General features: G+C 38.9%; 1 protein-coding gene across 1 annotated transcript in view; it reads right to left on the reverse strand.

Moving 5' to 3' along the window:
- The window catches only part of LOC128643361 (gastrula zinc finger protein XlCGF66.1-like), a 93,637-nt gene that overhangs the window by 54,457 nt on the left and 13,766 nt on the right, over positions 1 to 25,414 (reverse strand). The window contains exons 3-4 of the mRNA XM_053696292.1: positions 17,161 to 17,265; positions 2,809 to 2,956 (exon numbers count right to left, since the gene is read on the reverse strand). Coding sequence (XP_053552267.1) covers positions 2,809 to 2,956; positions 17,161 to 17,265 — 253 coding nt within the window. The remainder of the gene's footprint in view (positions 1 to 2,808; positions 2,957 to 17,160; positions 17,266 to 25,414) is intronic.

A 25,414-nucleotide genomic window follows, 5' to 3' on the forward strand; every position in this document is an offset into this window, starting at 1 on the left:
CAGTAGCACCTTATTTAGACGACATCCTGATTCAGGCGTCAAACTTCCAAATTGCCAGGTCTCATACGGACGTAGTACTGGCATTTCTGAGGTCGCATGGGTGGAAAGTGAACGAGGAAAAGAGTTCTCTATCCCCACTCACGAGAGTTTCCTTTCTAGGGACTCTGATAGATTCTGTAGAAATGAAAATTTACCTGACGGAGTCCAGGTTATCAAAGCTTCTAAATTCCTGCCGGGTTCTTCATTCCATTCCGCACCCCTCGGTGGGTCAGTGTATGGAAGTAATCGGCTTAATGGTAGCGACAATGGACATAGTGCTGTTTGCACGCTTACATCTCAGACCGCTGCAACTATGCATGCTCAGTCAGTGGAATGGGGATTACACAGATTTGTCCCCTCAACTGAATCTGGACCAAGAGACCAGGGATTCTCTCCTCTGGTGGCTATCTCGGGTCCATCTGTCCAAAGGTATGACCTTTCGCAGGCCAGATTGGACGATTGTAACAACAGATGCCAGCCTTCTAGGTTGGGGTGCAGTCTGGAACTCCCTGAAGGCTCAGGGATTGTGGACTCAGGAGGAGTCTCTCCTTCCAATAAATATTCTGGAACTAAGAGCGATATTCAATGCTCTTCAGGCTTGGCCTCAGTTAGCAACTCTGAGGTACATCAGATTTCAGTCGGACAACATCACGACTGTGGCTTACATCAACCATCAAGGGGGAACAAGAAGTTCCCAAGCGATGTTAGAAGTCTCAAAGATAATTCGCTGGGCGGAGTTTCACTCCTGCCATCTATCAGCTATCCATATCCCAGGTGTAGAGAACTGGGAGGCGGATTTTCTAAGTTGACAGACTTTTCATCCGGGGGAGTGGAAACTCCATCCGGAGGTGTTTGCACAAGTGATTCATCGCTGGGGCAAACCAGAACTGGATCTCATGGCGTCTCGACAGAATGCCAAGCTTCCATGTTATGGATCCAGGTCCAGGGACCCCAGGGCGACGCTGATAGATGCTCTAGCAGCGCCCTGGTCTTTCAACCTGGCTTATGTGTTTCCACCGTTTCCTCTGCTCCCTCGACTGATTGCCAAGATCAAGCAGGAGAAAGCATCAGGACCTGGTATGCAGACCTAGTGGACATGTCATCCTTTCCACCATGGACTCTGCCTCTGAGACAGGACCTTCTACTTCAGGGTCCTTTCCTCCATCCAAATCTAATTTCTCTGAGACTGACTGCATGGAGATTGAACGCTTGATTTTATCAAAGCGTGGCTTCTCCGAGTCAGTCATTGATACCTTAATACTGGCACGAAAGCCTGTCACCAGGAAAATTTACCATAAAATATGGCGTAAATATCTTTATTGGTGTGAATCCAAGGGCTACTCATGGAGTAAGGTCAGGATTCCTAGGATATTATCTTTTCTCCAAGAAGGCTTGGAAAAAGGTTTGTCAGCTAGTTCCTTAAAGGGACATATTTCTGCTCTGTCTATTATTTTGCACAAACGTCTGGCAGACGTTCCAGACGTTCAGGCTTTTTGTCAGGCTTTAGTCAGAATCAAGCCTGTGTTTAAACCTGTTGCTCCACCATGGAGCTTAAATTTGGTTCTTAAGGTTCTTCAAGGTGTCCCGTTTGAACCTCTTCATTCCATTGATATAAAACTTTTATCTTGGAAAGTCCTTTTTTTGGTAGCTATTTCCTCGGCTCGTAGAGTCTCCGAGTTAAATGCCTTACAATGTGATTCTCCTTATCTAATTTTTCATTCTGATAAGGTAGTAATGCGTACCAAACCTGGGTTTTTACCTAAGGTGGTATCTAACAAGAATATCAATCAAGAGATTGTTGTTCCATCCTTGTGTCCTAATCCTTCTTCAAAGAAGGAACGTCTATTACACAATTTGGACGTGGTTCGTGCTTTAAAGTTTTACTTACAAGCTACTAAGGATTTTCGACAAACATCTGCTTTGTTTGTTGTTTACTCTGGTCAGAGGAGAGGTCAAAAGGCTTCGGCAACCTCTCTTTCTTTTTGGCTAAGAAGCATAATGCGCTTAGCCTATGAGACTGCTGGACAGCAGCCCCCTGAAAGGATTACAGCTCATTCTACTAGAGCTGTGGCTTCCACCTGGGCCTTTAAAAATGAGGTCTCTGTTGAACAGATTTGCAAGGCGGCGACTTGGTCTTCGCTTCATACTTTTTCAAAATTTTACAAATTTGATACTTTTGCTTCTTCGGAGGCTATTTTTGGGAGAAAGGTTTTACAGGCAGTGGTACCTTCCGTTTAAGTTCCTGCCTTGTCCCTCCCTTCATCCGTGTACTTTAGCTTTGGTATTGGTATCCCATAAGTAATGGATGATCCGTGGACTGGATACACCTCACTAGAGAAAACACAATTTATGCTTACCTGATACATTTATTTCTCTAGTGGTGTATCCAGTCCACGGCCCGCCCTGTCATTTTAAGGCAGGTTATTTTTAAATTTAAACTACAGTCACCACTGCACCCTATGGTTTCTCCTTTCTCTGCTTGTTTTTGGTCGAATGACTGGATATGGTAGGAAGGGGAGGAGCTATATAACAGCTTTGCTGTGGGTCCTCTTGCAATTTCCTGTTGGGAATGAGAATATCCCATAAGTAATGGATGATCCGTGGACTGGATACACCACTAGAGAAATAAATTTATCAGGTAAGCATAAATTGTGTTTTTGTATTATATATAAGTTGAGTAAAAAAGATGTTTATACTCAGATTTACTCTGTCACGTCAGTAGTGTATGTGCATTTCCTGAGTGAGATATTTATTACTGCACTGCGTTACCTGAGCTCTCGTTTCTTGGGATCTCCATAGTCCTTGGTGCTTGGTGAGTCTCCATCATGACGTCCTTGTAAAGCTCCTTGTGTCCCTCTATATATGCCCATTCCTCCATAGAGAAATACACAGCAACATCATCACACTTTATAGGCGCCTGGAACAAAAAACCATCTCACTCAGCACTGACACGGGGACTGGTTCTGTCACACACTTTTACTGACAGAGCCAGGGTAATGTTACTGAGAACATGCAGATACACAGACAGCAGGTAGGAAATACACTCAGGGTCAGATGGGTCAGAAAAGGAAGACACTGTGCCCTGATGCTGTTTTAATGTCACATTCCCCAGGTTATTTTGGAGTATGGAAACGCTGTTTAGCGGATTTTAAATGCTAAAGAAATAAAGAATTTGGATTTTAATTAAACAGACTCCCCGGTTTGCATCTTTTATATTGAACTAGCAAAGAGAACAGCCGGCAGATGGAATCACTGATAATTCAGGCATCTAACTCCAGACAAGAACGAGAAGATCTCGCCAAATTGAAGGGATGCTTGCTTGTTCACCCTCCCCAGTGAAATACCCAAAACGGCGCATGAAGTTTGCCTATAAATTCTGAGATGCTTGTCCGGCAGACTTTTCTCCCTGGACTGTGGGAACAGAACAAGGCAAGACTTTATCCAGCTAAGGGGTACCGATATACTAATTGCGCCTTAATGCTCGTATGGGTCCATATGCATTATAATCTATCAAAGTTACTGCAGTAGGATACAACCTATAAATTAGGTTTATCATTGCTTACTTCAATTATATTACACCATTTGTGAGTGATAATTCTTGTAGGGGTTTTTTTCTACAGGGCATACTAACTGTTATGTTTATGAAGACTTTCCCATGTCTGAGATTTTACTAATGGTTAGAGTCTGCATCTACTACCACATTCTTTAGATGTCTTATATATTTTGTATTTTCTAGAAGCAGCTTTTATGGGGGGTTTTTCAAGCTTTTGTTTTTTTAACATTGTGTTGCACCAGCTACCTAATGTCTCTTTAAGATGATCTAATAGTTTGTACTGCCAAGATTATAAATAATATTGTTTTATGCATGATGACTTTAATATTGACCTGTTAAAGACCTGGTCATGAAGTTGTTTAAACCCCATTCAGTTACATGTTCTGGATATCTCCAAGTCATGAGTGAAAAAGATATTATTATTTTGTCATTTAGACATACTGTATTGCTCAAAGTTAGTTGGTCCCTGATTCATTTTAACGTTATAAGATTTATACATCACAAAGTAATCACAGAGGTAAAAAGTATACATAACAGTGTTGGTTATGCCAAAATGGGAAATGGTTAATTATCACCTAGATTACGAGTTTTGCCTTAGAGGCTGTGCGGTGCCAACGAGCAGTTTATGCTCACCGCTCACTTACAGACAGCGCTGGCATTACGTGTTTTTACAAACCAGACAAGAAGTGAGCGTTGATCAAAATTTTGCTCATTACTGCACTCCAATACCAGCGCTGCTTACGTTAGCGGTGAGCTGGTGTAACGTGCTCGTGCACGATTTACCCATAGGAATCAACGGGGAGAGCCGGCTGAAAAAAAGTCTAACACCTGCAAAAAAGCAGAGTAAAGCTCCTTAAGGCAGCCCCATTGATTCCAATGGGGAAATACATTTTATGTCTACACCTAACACCCTAACATGAACCCCGAGTCTAAACACCCATAATCTTATTTACCCCTAATCTGCCGCCCCCGACACCTACATTATAATTATTAACCCCTTTGAAAAAGCCGTGCTAGCGGCGAAATGCGCATTAGGCGTGTTTTGTGTGTCCTGTAGCCACTTTTATTGTATACCTGTCATGATCCAGCCTAGAATTGAACCTGGGACCTGTCTCTATTTCTACTACTGTTCTTCCCAGCCTGTTGTTTTACCACTTTGCCACCAGATGGATTGATCACAGGCTAAGAATATTGGGTTTTTCTGTTCGCTGCAACTTTGGCTCTCTGGCTCCACCTGCTTACCAGCTGAAACAAATCATTTAATCAGCAGCCTGCTATATCTGGGAGGTTTGCTGGCAGTTCTAGGCCTTGACATTGAGTGTTATACTCTGAAAGACCCTCTGGTCCTGTTTCCTGAGTGAAATACAGATTTGTTTGGATTTCCTGGTTCCTGATTTCTGCTTCATTTCCTGACTACTCTTCTGGATATTCCCTTGGCACTGTGTTTCGTTTTTGGACTGATTTCCTGGCAATTGATCTTGCCTAATTCTCTATTTCCTAAAGACTGACTCAGGTACTTTTGCTTGCTTGTTACCTGATACTATCGAGTTCCAGTTTGCAGTTTATGCAAGTATCCTGCCTGTTATACGAAGCCTGCATTCCTGCCTGTTATTACACAGTTCCAGTCTACAGCATATGCAAGTATCCTGTCTGTTATTACAAAGCTCTGCATTCCTTCTTGTTATTACACAGTTCCAGTCTACAGCATATGCAAGTATCCTGCATGTTATTACAAAGCCCTGCATTCCTGCCTGTTATTACACAGTTCCAGTCTACAGCATATGCAAGTATCCTGTCTGTTATTACAAAGCTCTGTATTCCTTCTTGTTATTACACAGTTCCAGTCTACAGCATATGCAAGTATCCTGCCTGTTATTACAAAGATCTGTATTCCTGCTTAATACTAAAGCCTATAGACATTGCCTTATCTAATTGCATATATCTGCATTGCTAATTATCCTATAAATAAAACCATCACCTTTATTTCCTAAAACCTTGTACCTGTTTAATTATGCCAAAAAGGAAAGACACACGCAGACAAAACACAACTTTAACCCCAGAACCTGACACCTCTGCACAACAGCTCCCAACTCCTGAACCTGCTCCCTTGCATAGTATGACAATACCGTTTACTTTGCTTGCAAATTGATATATCGGAGGCCATGTCCTCTATTTAATCAAGATTGATCTTTACACAGTGTCTCAGAACAGCACTGACCTGGGTTCCAGTATTGCATAGAGCAGTTTAATATGTGATGGGGTCAATCCCCTTTCTTAGATAGCTTATCCTGCAATCCGTGAACCACTTTGTAGTGGTCTGAGCTGGGCTGTGGGGCTGTTTATGTTTACTAATTTTGGTATTGTTATAACTTAGTGGTGGCTACAGACAGTTTCTCTCTTCAGTTCTTAATCTAAGTTTTAAACACACTACGAATTACACACATTGGTTATTATTTTTAATAGAGTTTAGTAAAAGTTAAGTTTTATTTTTTACCTTGCCCCCCTTTTTGTGGCACTCTCCCCACCCTGGTTTATGTAACATATGTTCCCTAGATTAACTACTTTGAGTGCTGAGTTACTGGTAATCCACTTCTTGTCCTTCTTGTATCTCACATCAGTCAGCACCCCCCTGTCCATATATTTGTGTTATAGATATGTATGTCTATGATGGTATAGTTACATATATCCAGTTATTCATAACTAATATGTACAATCATTGAAAGGGGTAACTAGTAGTTTCTCATTAGGGGCGCGATCCGATATATGGCGTAGTTTGCGGCGCAAGCGAGGGAACCCGCATCGCCCGCAGTTTCAGCTCGCAACTCGAGCTATCCAATATACGGCGCCGTCAGATGCTAAACTGGCATAAGTCGGATAAACCAGCGATGTCCAGAAATCTGCGTAAGTACAAATTTCTGGCGTCGCCAGTGGCTTGCGCCACGTTAGAAACTGCCGGCGCCTACAAAACCTGACTAAAGTATGAAATCACCCGCACTGTCTAACACGCCTCCTAAACATAGCCCGACACGTCTAACCCTCTATCCGCTAACCCCCCTCACTATCCTAACAATAAAAAATGTATTAACCCTTAAACCGCCGCTCCCGGACCCCGTTGCAACCTAATAAAGTTATTAACCCCTAAACTGCCGCTCCCGGACCCGGCCGCCAGCTATATTAAATCTATAACACCCTAAAGTGAGCCCCTAACACCGCCACCATCTACCTTACCTACCCACTAAAGTGAGCCCCTACCCCGCCGCCATCTATTTTAAAATTATTAACCCCTAATCTAATCCCCCTACCCCGCCGCCATCTATATTAAATTATTTAACCCCTAAAATACTAAACTATCCCTACCACTAAACCCAAGTCTAACCCTACAAATAGCCCTGAAAAGGGCTTTTTGCGTGGCATTACCCCAAAGTAAACTGCACTTTTGCCAGCCCTTAAAAGGGATTTTGGCGGGGCTTTGTCACAAAGTAATCAGCTCTTTTGCCTACAATCTAAATCCCCCTACACCGCTGCCACCTATAATAAATGTATTAACCCCTAATCTAATCCCCCTACACCGCCGCCAGCTATATTAAACACATTAACCCCTAATCTAATCCCCCTACACCGCCGCCAGCTATATTAACTATATTAACCCTAATTATATTAGGGTTAAAATAGTTAATATCGTTATTATATTATATATATATATATATTAAGTATAATAACCCTATCTAACTCTAACATCCCTAACTAAACTCTTATTAAAATAAATCTAATATTAATCTTATTAATGAAAATATTCCTATTTAAATCTAAATACTTACCTATAAAATAAACCCTAAGATAGCTACAATGTAATTAATAATTACATTGTAGCTATGTTAGGGTTTATATTTATTTTACAGGTAACTTGGTATTTATTTTAACTAGGTACAATAGCTATTAAATAGTTATTAACTATTTAATAGCTACCTAGTTAAAATAATTACCCAATTACCTGTAAAATAAATCCTAACCTAAGTTACAAATACACCTACACTATCAATAAATTAAATAAACTACAAATATCTATCTAAAAATACAATTAAATAAACTAAACTAAATTACAAAAAAAAAAAAAAAATTACAAAAAAAAAAAGATTACAGCAATTTTAAGCTAATTACACCTATTCTAAGCCCCCTAATAAAATAATAAAGCCCCCCAAAATAAAAAATTCCCTACCCTATTCTAAATTATAAAATACCCAGCTCTGTACCAGCCCTTAAAAGGGCTTTTTGCGGGGTATTTACCCCAAGTTAACAGCTCTTTTGCCTGTAAAAAAAAAAAAAAAAACACCCCCCCTCCAACATTACAACCCACCACCCACATACCCCTATTCTAAACTCACCCAAACCCCCCTTAAAAAAACCTAACACTACCCCCCTGAAAATCCCCCTACCTTGTCTTCACCTAACCGGGACGAACTCCTCATCCGATCCCGGCGATGTCTTTATCCAAGCGGCAGCAAAGTCTTCTTCCATCCGGCAGCATCTTCCATCAAGCGGCATCTTCAATCTTCTTTCTTCGCTCCTCCGACGCGGAGAATCCATCCCGGCCGACGACTGAACGAGGAATGAGGTACCTTTAAATGACGTCATCCAAGATGGCGTCCGTCGAATTCCGATTGGCTGATAGGATTCTATCAGCCAATCGGAATTAAGGTAGAAAAATCTGATCAGCCAATCAGATTCAAGTTCAATCCGATTGGCTGAACCAATCAGCCAATCGGATTGAACTTGAATCTGATTGGCTGATTCAATCAGCCAATCAGATTTTTCTACCTTAATTCCGATTGGCTGATAGAATCCTATCAGCCAATCGGAATTCGACGGACGCCCTCTTGGATGACGTCATTTAAAGGTACCTCATTCCTCGTTCAGTCGTCGGCCGGGATGGATGCTCCGCGTCGGAGGAGCAAAGAAAGAAGATTGAAGATGCCGCTTGATGGAAGATGCTGCCGGATGGAAGAAGACTTTGCTGCCGCTTGGATAAAGACATCGCCGGGATGAAGACTTCTTCTTTGCCGCTTGGATAACGACATCGCCCGGATCGGATGAGGAGTTCAGCCCGGTTAGGTGAAGACAAGGTAGGGAGAATTTCAGGGGGGTAGTGTTAGATTTTTTTAAGGGGGGTTTGGGTGGGTTTAGAATAGGAGTATGTGGGTGGTGGGTTGTAATGTTGGGGGGGGTGTTGTGTTCTTTTTTTTTTACAGGCAAAAGAGCTGTTAACTTGGGGTAAATACCCCGCAAAAAGCCCTTTTAAAGGGCTGGTACAGAGCTGGGTATTTTATCATTTAGAATAGGGTAGGGAATTTTTTATTTTGGGGGCTTTATTATTTTATTAGGGGGCTTAGAATAGGTGTAATTAGCTTAAAATTGCTGTAATCTTTTTTTTTTTGTAATTTAGTTTAGTTTATTTAATTGTATTTTTAGATAGATATTTGTAGTTTATTTAATTTATTGATAGTGTAGGTGTATTTGTAACTTAGGTTAGGATTTATTTTACAGGTAATTGGGTAATTATTTTAACTAGGTAGCTATTAAATAGTTAATAACTATTTAATAGCTATTATACCTAGTTAAAATAATTAACAATTTACCTGTAAAATAAATATAAACCCTAACATAGCTACAATGTAATTATTAATTATATTGTAGCTATCTTAGGGTTTATTTTATAGGTAAGTATTTAGATTTAAATAGGAATATTTTAGTTTATAATATGAATTAAATTTATTTAATAAGAATTTAGTTAGGGGTGTTAGGGTTAGATAGAGTTAATATAGTTAATATAAATACTATAGTAACTATATTAACCCTAATATAATTAGGGTTAATATATATAACATAATAACTATATTAACTATAATATACTTAGGGTTAATATAGATAATATAGCTGGTGGCGGGGTAGGTAGATTAAATTAGGGGTTAATAATTTTTATATAGGTGGCGGCGGTGTAATGGGTCAGGTTAGGGGATAGATAAGGTAGATGGCGGCGGTGTAAGGGGTTCACATTAGGGGATAGATCAGTTAGATGGTGGCGGTTTTAGGGGCTCACAGTAGGGGGTTAGTTTATGTAGATGGCGGCGGGGTCCGGGAGCAGCGGTTTAGGGGTTAATAACTTTATTAGGGATTGTGGCGGGGGATCGCGGTTGACAGGTAGATAGACATTGCGCATGCGTTAGGTGTTAGGTTTATTCAGCAGGTAGTTTAGGGAGTTACGGGGCTCCAATAGTCAGCGTAAGGCTTCTTACGGCTGCTTTTTGTGGCGAGGTGAAAATGGAGTAAGATTACTCCATTTTCGCCACGTAAGTCCTTACGCTGTATATTGGATACCAAACTGCGCTGGTTTGGTATACCTGTCTATGGCCCAAAAAACTACGGGCGACGTAAGAAATATATGCGCGTAACTTCTAAGTTACGCCATATATAGGATACCAAACCAGCGCAAATATTGGCGTTGCCAGCTTTTGCGGGCGACGATTTTTAATCGGATCGGGCCCCAGATTCTTCACCCCACCAACATTGATCCATTAATTATTAACCCCTAATCTGCCGCTCCAGACACCGCCGCCACCTATAATTTAATTATTAACCCCTAATCTGCCGCCCCCAACATCGCCGCCACCTACATTATAATTATTAAACCCTATTCTGCTGCTCCGGACACCGCCGCCACCTACATTATAATTATTACCCCCTAATCTGCCGCTCCAGACACCGCTGCCACCTACATTATACTTATGAACCCCTACTCTGCCGCCCCCAATGTCGCTGCCACCTACCTACACTTATTAACCCCTAATCTGCCGCCCCCAACGTCGCCGCCACTATAATAAACATATTAACCCCTAAACCGCCGTACTCCCGCTTCGCAAATATTAGTTAAATATTATTAACCCCTAATCTGCCGGCTCTAACATCGCCGCCACCTACCTACATTTATTAACCCCAAATCTGCCGCCCCCAACGTCACCGCCGCCACTACACTAAATTTATTAGCCCCTAAACCTAAGTCTAACTCTAACCCTAACACCCCCTAACTTAAATATAATTTAAATAAATCTAAATAAATAATCCTATCATTAACTAAATAATTCCTATTTAAAACTAAATACTTACCTATAAAATAAACCCTAAGCTAGCTACAATATAGCTAATAATTACATTGTAGCTATCTTAGGATTTATTTTTATTTTACAGGCAAGTTTGTATTTATCTTAACTAGGTAGAATAGTTATTAAATAGTTATTAACTATTTAATAACTACCTAGCTAAAATAAATACAAAGTTACCTGTAAAATAAAACCTAACCTAAGTTACAATTTCACCTAACACTACACTACAATTAAATTAATTACCTAAACTAAATACAATTAAATAAAATTATCTAAAGTACAAAAAAAAACAACACACTAAATTACAGAAAATAATAAACAAATTACAAGATTTTTAAACTAATTACATCTAATCTAATCCCCCTAACAAAATAAAAAAGCCCCCTCAAAATAAAAAAAAGCCCTACCCTACACTAAATTACAAATAGCCCTTAAAAGGGCCTTTTGCAGGGCATTGCCCTAAAGTAATCAGCTCTTTTACCTGTAAAAAAAATTACAAATCCCCCCCCCAACATTAAAACCCACCACCCACACAACCAACCCTACTCTAAAACCCACCCAATACCCAATAGGATTGAGCTGGCATTCTATTGGCTGTTACAATCAGCCAATAGAATGCAAGCTCAACCCTATTGGCTGATTGCATCAGCCAATAGGATTTTTTCTACCTTAATTCCGATTGGCTGATAGAATTCAGCCAATCGGAATTGAAGGGACGCCATCTTGGATGACGTCATTTAAAGGAACCTTCATTCAGTCTTAACCGTCGGATGAAGAGGATGCTCTGCGTCGGATGTCTTGAAGATGGACCCGCTCCCCGCCGGATGGATGAAGATAGAAGATGCCGTCTGGATGAAGACTTCTGCCCGTCTGGAGGACCACTTCGCCCGGTTGGATGAAGACTTCTCCCGGTAAGGTGATCTTCAAGGGGTTAGTGTTGTTTTTTTTATGGGGGTATTGGGTGGGTTTTAGAGTAGGGTTGGTTGTGTGGGTGGTGGGTTTTAATGTTGGGGGGGGATTTGTAATTATTTTTACAGGTAAAAGAGCCGATTACTTTGGGGCAATGCCCCGCAAAAGGCCCTTTTAAGGGCTATTTCTAACTTAGTGTAGGGTAGGGCTTTTTTTTATTTTGGGGGAGGGCTTTTTTATTTTGTTAGGGGGATTAAATTAGATGTAATTAGTTTAAAAATTAGGGAATTAATTTAATTATAGTGTAGTGTAACTTAGGTTAGGTTTTATTTTACAGGTAACTTTGTATTTATTTTAGCTAGGTAGTTAATAACTATTTAGTAACTATTCTACCTAGTTAAAATAAATACAAACGTGCCTGTAAAATAAAAATAAACCCTAAGCTAGCTACAATGTAACTATTAGTTATATTGTAGCTAGCTTAGGGTTTATTTTATAGGTATTTAGTTTTAAATAGGAATTATTTAGTTAATGATAGGAATATTTATTTAGATTTATTTAAATTATATTTAAGTTAGGGGGTGTTAGGGTTAGAGTTAGATTCAGGGGTTAATAACTTTAGTATAGTATAGTGGCGGCAACGTTGGGGGCGGCACATTAGGGGTTAATAAATGTAGGTAGGTGTCAGCGATGTTAGGGACAGCAGATTAGGGGTTAAAAATTTTAATTAAGTGTTTGCGATGCGGGAGGGCCTCGTTTTAGGGGTTAATAGGTAGTTTATGGGTTTTAGTGTACTTTTTAGCACTTTAGTTAAGAGCTTTATGCTACGGCGTTGTAGTGTAAAACTCTTAAAGGGACAGTTTACTCAAAAATCTTCTCCCCTTTAATTTGTTCCCAATGATCCACTTTACCTGCTGGAGTGTATTAAATTGTTTACAAGTAGCTCCTTTACCCTTATATTGGCATTTGAAATAGTTGATTTAGCATGTGGTATCCCCACCTATTCTGAAAGTTTGTGGCCGCAGGTCCCAGCTATAGATAAGCTTTGTAAACACAGCCAGCAGAATAAATTACACTCCCAGTGGGCTATAGCAGAGATAAGGTAATACAATGTGGATTTTCCATTGTTCTCTAAAATTACTGGTGATTGTTTTATGGACAGATATAAGATAAAGAAGCAGGTATATGTGCACAATGTGATACAGTAATGAGATCTGATTATACCTACAAGCTCAACCTATTTTATTAGGCTGTGGCTTCAAAACACAAAATCAGAGCTTTAATATACACAAATAAACCTTAAAAAGCTAATTTTCATAATTTTTTTACTCTGCAGTTGGTAAAAAAGCAATTGTAAACACATTAAGGGAAAAACTATTTTACAGTATACTGTCCCTTTAACTACTGACTTTAAAATGCGGTACCAGTCTTGACAGGAGAGGGTCAACCGCTCACTTTTTGGCAGACTCTTAATACCGGCGCTATGCAAGTCCCATTGAAAAAAAGAGGATACGCAATTTACGTAAGTAAATTTGAGGTATTTCCAAGTCTGGCCAAAAAAGTGAGCGGTAGACCTGTACCAGCGGGCGTTAAAAAGCAGCGTTAGGACCTCTTAAACCTAACGCACAACTCGTAATCTAGCCGGAAGGAATTATCTATTTTTTTTAAACAATAACATTTTTGGTGAAGACTGTCCCTTTAAGTAATCTAAAAATTTTATTTTTCCGTTATCCAATTCATCGAAAAAATAATCGGCCAACTAATCAATTCTGAAAAAAAATCGTTAGTTGCAGCCCTACTACTGTGTGTGTAATGTTACTGAGAAGATGCAGAGACAGAGATAGAAGGTAGGAAAATACAGTACCAGATGGGTCAGTAAAGGGCAGATATGTGCATTCTGAGGTTTTCAAACAATATTTAGAAAGTATAGTGGTGTGCTAAGGCTATAGATATCATACACCTCACAAAATACAATTCCTTCTAATTGTTAAATGAAATGATAAACCAAAAAATGGTAGTGAGGGCGCTAAACAGCTAAAGATATCAATAATCGAATAGTTTAAATAATAAAAACATTTATTAATCTCTCTGCAATCATTCCTTTAAACAATAGTGATGTCTCCCTTTAAAAACATCTACAATGTATCACATATGGCAATATAAATACGAAACAGTTTAAAAAATGTACATTGCCCTATGTGATATATTGTAGATGTTTTTTAAGGGAGACATCCCTATTTTTAAAGGAATGATTCCAGTTTTTATTATTTAAACTATTGGATTATTGATATCTTTAGATGTTTATCGCCCTCACTAACATTTTTTGTTTTATCATTCTGAGGTTTTGGATAATAAAGAAAAAGGCGGCCACTCGCGCAGTTCGCCTATTTTTGGAACAGAATTTGTTTTTGTGAAACTGCAACACACTAAAATCTGGATTTGTATAGATCTTAGTGTGTTGCATTGTTACAAGAATAAATTTGGCTCTGAACATAGCAGAACACCACAAGTAGCCACCTTCTTCTGCTTTTGGAGATATCCAAAACTTCCGAATGCACATATCTGGTAAAGGGAGTCACTGTGCCCGGACGATGGTATAATGTCACATTCCCTAACAGTGCTCATACGGTGAATGCTGCTAGGTGTGTGTGGGGTAGAGTTAATTTTTTTCTGTAAACATAAACAAATTTATTCATCATTAGTGACTGGAAATGCTAAAAAAATGTTTGTAAATTCTTGAATATTTTTAAAGTTATTTAATATAGTACAATATAATTTAATGTTCTTTCATTAGTTAAAATGGATATGAAACCCAAATTTGTTCTTTAATAATTCGGGTAGAGCATGTGATTTTAAACAACTTTCAAATTTACTTTTATTATAAAATGTTCTTTGTTCACTTGGTATTTTTGGAATATATATATATATATATATATATATATATATATATATATATATATATATATATATTTATTTATTTATTTATATTTTCTTAGCTATGTCTTGTATTAATTTGTTTTATAATTTTCTCTATGGGCCTTGCACCCAGACTTGTCTGGGGGTTAAAGTGATGTTAAATTTCAGACTATAAGAATGTTGCAATGAAAAATAAATGAGTCTACAAGAAAAACCACATAATTTTTTTTTAAAGTGTATATATATTTTATAATAAAAGATTTATAATCCTAATTGATATTGTCTGTTACTCCGCCCCCTTCATTTCCTTTTTTTGGCTGGGCTGTGATGTATAGAGCAGTCAAATCCACTCTCTACATTGGTTTTCTAAAGGCTTTAAAGGGGTGGACTTCAAATTGTCAAATGACACACAAGCTTATTGGATGTTCACTAGAATTGTCATTAAAAAAAAAAAAAAAAAAAAAGTTTATCTAAGTGGGCCGGCATAACATCGCATTAGAAGCATTACTACATGCACTAATTTAACCATTTAACAGATGGATTAAAAACATAAAAAGGTACACATATACTTTTTTAAAGATTAAATATATTTCATTTGATTAGTTAAGGTTCACCATCACTTTAACTGTCTGGGACGGTACAGCTACCTGAGAGTGCTATTGAGCACACAGGGCTGTGCATGTTGCAGGGTCAAAGGATGTGCACCCAGTCTAGTCTGAGAGTGCAGTCCCCTTCCGTGTTTTGTATATGTGATTACATAAGTCTGTGAACCATTGACTTCTTCCCAGTCTGTTTAATTGAGAGCTTGCATTTTTTGGGTGTATTAGGGACTCAAGTTTTGTGAGAGACCTGACGTGGTACCTGGGCTTGTCCCATTTGGCCAGATGTGGTAACTAAATCATCCAGTTTTGCTTTTAATCTTAGCTGAGTACTTGCAAGTGAGTGCTGGACTTCCTCAGTGTGTAAACATTAAGAATTAAAGTGAAATATAAAAAGCACCTATATCAATAAAACAATAGAACAAAATGAAATAATATGCTGTGCAGGGATATGTGCATATAGACTTATGTGCATATGAGCTTGTAACAGCAGCATCAGGTACTAAAAAATAAAAGTACCACTAATAAAGTCAAACAAAAAGTGACCGAAGTACAACTATTTAGCCTATAGGGTATAGATAACGGACCTGGCGATATATTCTAATAGGGGAAAAACAAAACGATGAGACAGCCAAGCATGATCTAATCAAACATGAAACAGGCAAGTATTACTTTATAAAACATCTTAGGCAAAGACGGAGCAGTTCTGGAATTTGCATGACAACAGCATGCAACATATCCACTTACACGGTTGCTGTTGCTCAAGAAGCTGACGTCAGTGCACAGGGACATTCCTGAGATGTTACACGCCGTTACCATAGAGATCCTGCGCCCTCTACAGTAGATTTATGTATAGCTTGCTCAAACTAATGGCTATCGAAGAAAATAACAAGGTAGAAAAATACTGAATAAGCATTAACTACTCAATGGTAAATGAATAGGTAAATGAATGCTATATGTACATAGAGCACACCGCATAATCTGCATGTCCAGGGCTATAATAAATCTATACACACATAAGGGAGATGCTCCATAATAAATATGAGGACATGTACTTGGCCTCAATTTATTCCGTGCTATTACTACCAGACTAACTGATCAGTGGCAATAATTATATTAGAAACTGTCTAGAGGTATCGTGCTCTCGAGGTGACAAGAGATCTACTGGTAAATAAATCGCCTACAATGTTAAAGGGCCATATACCGACCAAATAAATCAAATGTCAATTATGTGCATAAATACAGTACATGTATCTGTGTTTGTTACATATGCTATACTATAAAAGGTAGTAGAAACTTTCAGTTCATGTTTGATTAGATAATACTTGGCTGTCTCATTGTTTTGCTTTTCCCCTATTAGAATATATCGCCAGGACTGTTATCTATACCCTATATGCTAAATATACTACCAGTAGTTGTACTTCGGTCACTTTTTGTTTGACTTTATTAGTGGTACTTTTATTAGTGGTACCTGATGCTGCTGTTACAAGTTCATATGCATATAAGTTTATATGCACATATTATTTCATTTTGTTCTATTGTTTTATTGATATAGGTGCTTTTGATATTTCACTTTAATTCTTAATGTTTACACACATTTATATGGATCATAGACTATTTTTCTACCATATCTCATAAAGTGCATAAAGTGCACCTAGATAAGTTTATTTGTATGATATGCATTCACTGATATTATTGTTTTGGAGGATTGCCATGACTACGGTTTTGGCGCAATTTCCCTTCACTGTCGGAGGGGCCTATGTTGTTTAAATAGACTCCTGGGGTTTGTGTTTTCTTGTCCGAGGAAGGGGAGTGTCCAGCAGAAACGTCACATTTGTTCTAATAAAGTACACTTAAAAAGACCAGAGAGTGCCTTCTATCTTTATTTATATATATATATATATATAATAAAATTAAAAAAAAAGAAAACAAATATAGCCGGTTGCTGGGACATGCAGCTCTTACTATGACATATTCCATCAGCTCTTACCTCCCCTGTCAGCAGGTACAGAATCTGCAGGGTGTGGGTCACTATCTTCTCTGTTGTCATCTTGTCCCCGGTCATGTGACTCGCTGTCAGTGAGTTAGTCACACGCTGCAAGAGTGAAACATAAAAACATCAGACTCACTGACCCCTCTCATATAACCTGGGTGTATCCTGTCATCATATTCTCTTTCATGGTCACATTCTGAGCGCTTATGTAAAACTTAGTGAGTTTAGCACAACAGTAAACAGCACAATGTGACTGAAACACCGTCCTAGTTAAAGAAACATTAAACATTAATGATTCAGATAGAACATGCAGTTTTAAACAACTTTCTAATTTACTTATGTTATCTAAGTTGCTTCATTCTCTTGGTATCCATTGTTGAAAAGCATGCCTAGGTACACTCAAGAGTAGCAATTTGCACATGTGAACTAGCTGCTGATGGGTAGCTGCATATATTTGGTTGTCATAAGCTCAACTGCTGTGCTCAGCTATCTACCAGTAGAGCATTGGTGCTCCTTCAACAAAGGGAATCAAGAGAATAAAGCAAATTTGATAATAGAAGTAATTTGAAAAGTTGTTTAAAATTGTATGTTGTCTGAATCATAAAATAAAAATGATGTACCTTTAAGTGCCAAATTACAAGATGTCTGCACACACAATAAATGTTATATATGCACAGTACATGAAGCAATTAAGTGCAACATTACAAAAGGTCTGCACAGCATTACAAAAGGTCTGGACATACAATAAGGGCTAGATTACAAGTGGAGCTGTATTTTGCGTTTTCACTATAGCAAAAACTCTGCCAGAATTAAGATTTTTACGCTAGTCGGGATGCTCTGGTATTAACTAGTGTCACAAATAGATCATGTAATATATGTAGAGCAAAACTATTCATCAGAGTGTGTAAGAACTCAAGTATATAAAGCTAGCATGAGTGTCAATATAGCCACTTACTTAGTGAGATCCTAATAGTTCAGTTAGGTGTAGGACTGCAAACAATCCCTTCAGTTATTTGGGCGCAATTAAGGAGCCAGCCAGTCAGCGGCTCAGTTGGAAAACGCATGGATAATTAGCATATTCTGAATGCGTGTGGGTCGTTCCCCAAGAGGCTTGTGATGCTTACAGAGGCGAAGCTGCTCAGAAATGTATGCAGTACTAGATGTTTCTTATTAGCGTGAGCAGAGGGCAGCAACATACTATCAGGATTACATATACATATACGGAGTGTTCCATTCTAGGCACATAGTATTTAACAATTACCATGATATAAATCAACTTTGGTTTACGTGTTGCTATAGGTTTATTCAATGCAGCAAGCAAACATTTAGTGGATATATGTCCCACTATGTTTCACTTGTGTGTATATTATTATATTGGGGAACAGTATCAAATCGGATATTCAGGTAGCATTATAAAGTGCACTACACACTTGTTACTATAGTGAGGAGAAAGTGGAGACAAACTATAAATATAGATCACTATAGGTATATTGTAGCATATGTTGAATATATATTGGCCAATGCTACGTAGCACTCCCATCACAAAGCTGGCAGTGTAACTAATCACTGTGTGGTATCACCCTACATTATCATTTAAAACCATTAGAAATCATGCTTATTGTAGATAACATATATAGTGCTGCATATTGTAGCATCATGTTAGTGCAATGATTAAACCATGTGCGCCTCCCCAAAGCTGGGGATATTTAGTCACAGACCTCAAACAGAATAATTGGTCTGTCTAATCACAAGTGACAATCATGGTATAGTTTATATGATTATATTACACAACATATGTCCAAAACCGGGACTATCTCTCTTAATTTGCCCTCATAGTGTTCAGTGCACCAGTGGTATAACAGACAAACATCTGTTATACATAATAGCAAGATGACTATGCGTCCAAAGCAGATGGCTTTAAAGGTGTCAGATTGTAAATTGGTGGCAGTCAGGCAACACATGTCAGTGGTATATGGGAGACCTGTCACATTATTCAGCCCCACTTATGTTAGTCTTAAGTCCGGATAGTATGTCAAATATGCTTGACATCTATTGTGGGCCACTATTATGGGCCACTAGCGTGCATAGTCAGCCAAGTGTGTGCTATAGGATTTATTGGGTCAGATCTAGTGTATACCCCACCATAACATGGTGTGTACCCTAGTCCGAATTCTCAACCCATATAACATTTGATACTACTCACCCATAGGTCCTGGGTTTAAAGGAAACAGTACCAGTCATTTGACATGTTCAGACCCTGGTTTTAAGCTGTTCTAATTGCCATCACTATTGAGAGAGAGGACTTGTTATGCCTCATTGCACTTGATTGAACATTACTAATATAAACACTAATGCAAGATAGGACTTGCTAGGTGACTATGATACTGAACAAGAATGAATGATATTGTGCAAGATTTTAATATACACTTATTTCACTATTGGGTTTTAAGTATTTGTTTATATAGAAATAACTGCTGTGATGGAAAATATGTCACTTATGTTGTGCTTTATTTATTATATTATATAGCTTTGTGTATAATGGTATCCAGGCAACCACCTGGTTGCCATGGTTACATTTTTTGGCGCAATTTTTTGTATTGTGAGATGGGAGGGGCTTATTGGGTTTAAAATCTCCATGTTTCAGTTGCACTGTGTTGGGTCTGAGGAAGGGGTCTGCGAACCCCGAAACGTCACCACTTATTAAATAATTTATAATTTATCTGAATCCAGTGAGTGCAGTCCATGATTGTAGATACTTATTGATATATTGACTGGGCACCCTGGTCGCTGACCAAATTGTATTGAGAGTGCAGAGATAGAGATATATATAGATATAACAAGTCCCTTCCTTTCTATCCAGAAACGTCACACACATTAAAGGTTTTTGTTGCCACAGATGTTGTTGGACCAACGAGTGCTTTATTCATGAATTTTTATATTACCTACAGAGCACCCTGGTATATATATATATATATATATATATATATATATATATATATATATATATATATATATATATATATATATATATATATATATATGTGTGTGTAACATCCTTATTGAAGAAACCGGGTGCAAGTTATTGCTTTGGAATATATATATATATAAAAAAAAATACAAAAAATATCGTCAGTGGAACGCACAATGCGTTCCACCATCATGGCCGAAACCGGAAGTTTAAAAACGTCACTTCCGGTTTTTCGCCGAGATTAGAAAAAATTGCATAAAAGAAATAATTGTGTCAAAGAGTCCCAATTGACATATAAATTATACACACAGTGCGAAAGTGTAAAAAAAGGAGATGCCACAAACTTATTTAACAAATAACATCAATATAGCAAGCTCAGTGTATCATAGCAAAACTCATGTTTGTATTTGTTTATGTGGTCATGGCAACCGCTGCCATGGAAATAGTGATAGCCAACAGCTCAAATACGTAAGTGCTCTGTAGTAAGTGACAGCAACCTTGTTACTGAAAAAGTTGTGAAACCATTCAGACTTATAAATGCTAAAGTGTCATAAAAACGGGATGTGAAATAATTCATTATCCCTAAATATAAACATTGTAATGATTAAAATCAAATTGGGTCACAACTGTGTGCCATTATTAACACTTCCCCAAGATGTATAAGGGGTTAATCTAAACTTAATTGCAGGGATAAAACATATAGAGATATACTGGGATAGATCTGCACTTGATTGCAGGGATTATATAGATGGGGTTATAATATGAACAATAGGGCTAATCTGAAAAAGTGTGTACAAAATACAACTCGGTCAAAACCCTATGTCCAACTGTGACAATCACAAATAATACATTATATCCATTGATAAATACATTTTCAGGATCAAAGATAAATATGCTGCATATACACTCGCAGAATAGGTGTCAATATGCCATTAGAGCGACAGATGTATCAGACATAAATTATGAGAAAGTCCCCAAGAGTATCAGGTATTTCAACCCACATTGCCTAGATTGCTAAGGTTTTCAGTGCAGGTACGGGTAACTAACACAGGTAGGCCAGGCTTCCACATTGTGTGTTGGAATCATATCGATCCCCACCCACAGTGCTGAGAGAATAGTGCGGGCCACCCCCTATATAGGAGGGGCACAACACCATGCAACTCAGAGCCACAATGCCACCCTGACAGTACCCCAAGTATGTAGCACATTAGAGAAGATTTTTAAAGTCTGGCATAGTGTTCAAGCCACCAGGTAGAATGGTCCCTAAGCGGAACATCCACTGTGCCTCACATTTGAGGAGCTGTTTGTTGCGATCTCCGCCTCGTTCCAATGGAGGTATGTGATCTATCAATATGTAGCCGATTGAGGAAACCGAATGTCCCTCATTAGCGCAATGGAGCGCCACAGGCTGCTCAGAATTTCCTTCCTTAATGGCCGTCCTTATGGCATGTCGATGGTTAGCCATCCTTTCACATAGCGTGCCAGACGTCTTGCCAACATAGAACCTTGAGCAAGGGCAAAACAGAAGATACACTACGTGCGTCGTAGTACATGTTATTGAGTGTCTGATTGTGGAGGACCGGTTCGTGTGTGGATGGTGAAAGACCTTCGTGCCAATTTGGCCGTTGCATGTAGTGCAACCTAAGCACCGGTATGAGCCCCTGATGTTTCTTTTAGTGCCAGTGTTGTAACTTGCTTTGGGATCTGTTCTCATTAATAGATCTTTGAGGTTGGTACCTCTCTTGAAGCCCACCATAGGTCTTAGATTATTGGTAAATGTAAGTTTTGGATCGGAGGACATAATAGGCCAGTGTTGGCGTAGAATTTGACCAGTGCCCTTTGTGGCCGGAGTAAAGGTGGTAAACATAATCAATTTGTCTGCGGTATCCCGTTTCTGCTTGGATTGTATCAGTTCAGCTTGAGTCAAGGTAGACACAGCTTCTATAGACTCTTGGATCACAGATGCCTTATACCCTCTTGAGCGGAACCTCTCACCCACTCCAACCAGTTTGGAGACCCCAGTTGCTACATTTGAATTATTTCTCATAGTTCTTATACATTGTGATTTGACAATACCCTTCAATAATGCAGGGGGATGACAGCTATCAGCCCTGAGTATGGAATTGCGGTCAGTTGGCTTATGATATAACGTAGTGCCAAGTTTATCTGTGTCTTTAAAGACTGTCAGATCCAAAAAATTGATGGATTGTTCATCCACAGTCATATTGAATTTTACGTTGTTGGTGCAGCTATTGTAAGTGTTGTACCAGGCCTGGAGTCCCTCCATGCCCCCCCCCCCCCCGCCATACCAGAAAAATGTCATCTATATACCTGTAATAACAGATAATAGATGTGCCCGTATGTGACCACAAGTGCACATTCTCAAATTGTGACATGTAGATGTTGGCATAGGCGGGGGCCATGGAGGAACCCATGGCGGTACCAGCTACCTGCAGGTAGAACCTATTTTCAAATCTGAAATAGTTCTTGAATAAACAGTACTCAAATCAGTGAAGAAAGATATTCTATCGGGGGGCCTTCATACAGGGGGTTGTCAATGAGATGCTCCTGAACTGCCTTAAGTCCCTCTTGGTGGGGTATGATGGTATATAGAATGTTGACATCCAGACTCACGAGTAAATCGCCTTGTTGGATGTCAACAGACCATATCTTCCTAATGAAATCATTTGTATTCATAATGTAAGAGCGTATCCCCCTTAACCACTGGTTGGAGTAACACATCCACAAATTGAGCTACAGGTTGTGTCAATGAATCACGTGCCGAAACTATCGGACGGCCCGGTGGATGGTCCAAAGTTTTGTGGATTTTGGGGATAGAGTACAGGATGGGTACCTTGGGATATTTGGTAGTACAAAAATCTAGAATGTGCTCAGATAGAAAACCTTGTTCAAACCCCAATTTTAAAAGGGTATCCAATTGTGTTTTATAAGTACTGGTGGGGTCAGTAGTTAATGGTGTATATGTATTTGCATCAGACAACTGGTCCAGGATGTCAGCCCTATAATCAGTGTAATTAAGCAACACTATGGCCCCGCCCTTATCGGCGAGCCTAATTACAATAGAGGAGTCAGCCTGGAGAGTTTGGATAGCCCTTTGTTTGTCCCTAGATAGATTGTGTTTCCATGGTGTTTCAATTCTCTCAGTATCAAGATCTTGAGAAACTAATCTAAAAAAAGTTTTAGTACTGGGACTACAGTTAACAGGCTCGAATGTAGTAGGCAATTTGCGCCATTGCGCTAATGAGGGACATTCGGTTTCCTCAATCGGCTACATATTGATAGATCACATACCTCCATTGGAACGAGGCGGAGATCGCAACAAACAGCTCCTCAAATGTGAGGCACAGTGGATGTTCCGCTTAGGGACCATTCTACCTGGTGGCTTGAACACTATGCCAGAATTTAAAAATCTTCTCTAATGTGCTACATACTTGGGGTACTGTCAGGGTGGCATTGTGGCTCTGAGTTGCATGGTGTTGTGCCCCTCCTGTATAGGGGGTGGCCCGCACTATTCTCTCAGCACTGTGGGTGGGGATCGATATGATTCCAACACACAACGTGGAAGCCTGGCCTACCTGTGTTAGTTACCCGTACCTGCTCTGAAAACCTTAGCAATCTAGGCAATGTGGGTTGAAATACCTGATACTCTTGGGGACTTTCTCATAATTTATGTCTGATACATCTGTCGCTCTAATGGCATATTGACACCTATTCTGCGAGTGTATATGCAGCATATTTATCTTTGATCCTGAAAATGTATTTATCAATGGATATAATGTATTATTTGTGATTGTCACAGTTGGACATAGGGTTTTGACCAAGTTGTATTTTGTACACACTTTTTCAGATTAGCCCTATTGTTCATATTATAACCCCATCTATCTAATCCCTGCAATCAAGTGCAGATCTATCCCAGTATATCTCTATCTGTTTTATCCCTGCAATTAAGTTTAGATTAACCCCTTATACATCTTGGGGAAGTGTTAATAATGGCACACAGTTGTGACCCAATTTGATTTTAATCATTACAATGTTTATATTTAGGGATAATGAATTATTTCACATCCCGTTTTTATGACACTTTAGCATTTATAAGTCTGAATGGTTTCACAACTTTTTCAGTAACACGGTTGCTGTCACTTACTACAGTGCACTTACGTATTTGAGCTGTTGGCTATCACTATTTCCATGGCAGCGGTTGCCATGACCACATAAACAAATACAAACATGAGTTTTGCTATGATACACTGAGCTTGCTATATTGATGTTATTTGTTAAATAAGTTTGTGGCATCTCCTTTTTTTACATTTTCACACTGTGTGTATAATTTATATGTCAATTGGGACTCTTTGACACAATTATTTATTTTATGCAATTTTTTCTAATCTCGGCGAAAAACCGGAAGTGACGTTTTTAAACTTCTGGTTTCTGCCATGATGGTGGAACGCATTGTGCGTTCCACTGACAATATTTTTGGCGCAAAAACTGGGGGAGATGTGAGGTTTGTGTTTATTTCACTATTTTGTAAAACACTATAAAAGGATTGATTGTATTCACTATTGTATGCTGATGAAGGGGTTGTAATACCCCGAAAACGTTCCACAATAAAAAGTTAAAAAAGACCTGTGAGTGCAAACGTTTGTTCCTGAATATTGCCTTATCTTTGCACCCAGGCTGTCGACAATTGGTGGGTTAAACTGGAATATGTTATATATATATATATATATATATATACACACTCCAAAGAAATAACTTGCACCCGGTTTCTTCAATAAGGATCTTACCACTTTATTCACTAACAGCTAGATTACGAGTTTGGCGTTATGTGTGAAAAAGCATTGTTATAGCCCATAACGCTTCATTTTCCCCAACGCTGCTATTACAAGTCTTGTCAGTATAGGTGTACCGCTCAGCTTTTAGCCTGCCACACAAAGTCAGTACCGCATTTTTAAAAAAGTCCTTTTTCAATGGGACTCCCATAGCGCCGGTATTACGAGTTTGCCTGGGAGGCCAAAAAGTGAGCAGTACACTCTATAACCACAAGATCCGTACCGTCATCTAAAGCTGTACCATAAAACTCATAACTAAAGTGTTAAAAAGTACACTAACACCCATAAACTACCCATTAACCCCTAAACCGAGGCTTTCCCGCATCGCAAACACTATAATAAATTTATTAACCCCAAATCTGCCACTTCGGACATCACCGCCACTATTAAAATGTATTAACCCCTATTCCGCCGCTCCCTGACATCGTCGCCA

Source organism: Bombina bombina, unplaced genomic scaffold (assembly GCF_027579735.1).
Source record: "Bombina bombina isolate aBomBom1 unplaced genomic scaffold, aBomBom1.pri scaffold_543, whole genome shotgun sequence".
Lineage (NCBI taxonomy): Eukaryota > Metazoa > Chordata > Amphibia > Anura > Bombinatoridae > Bombina > Bombina bombina.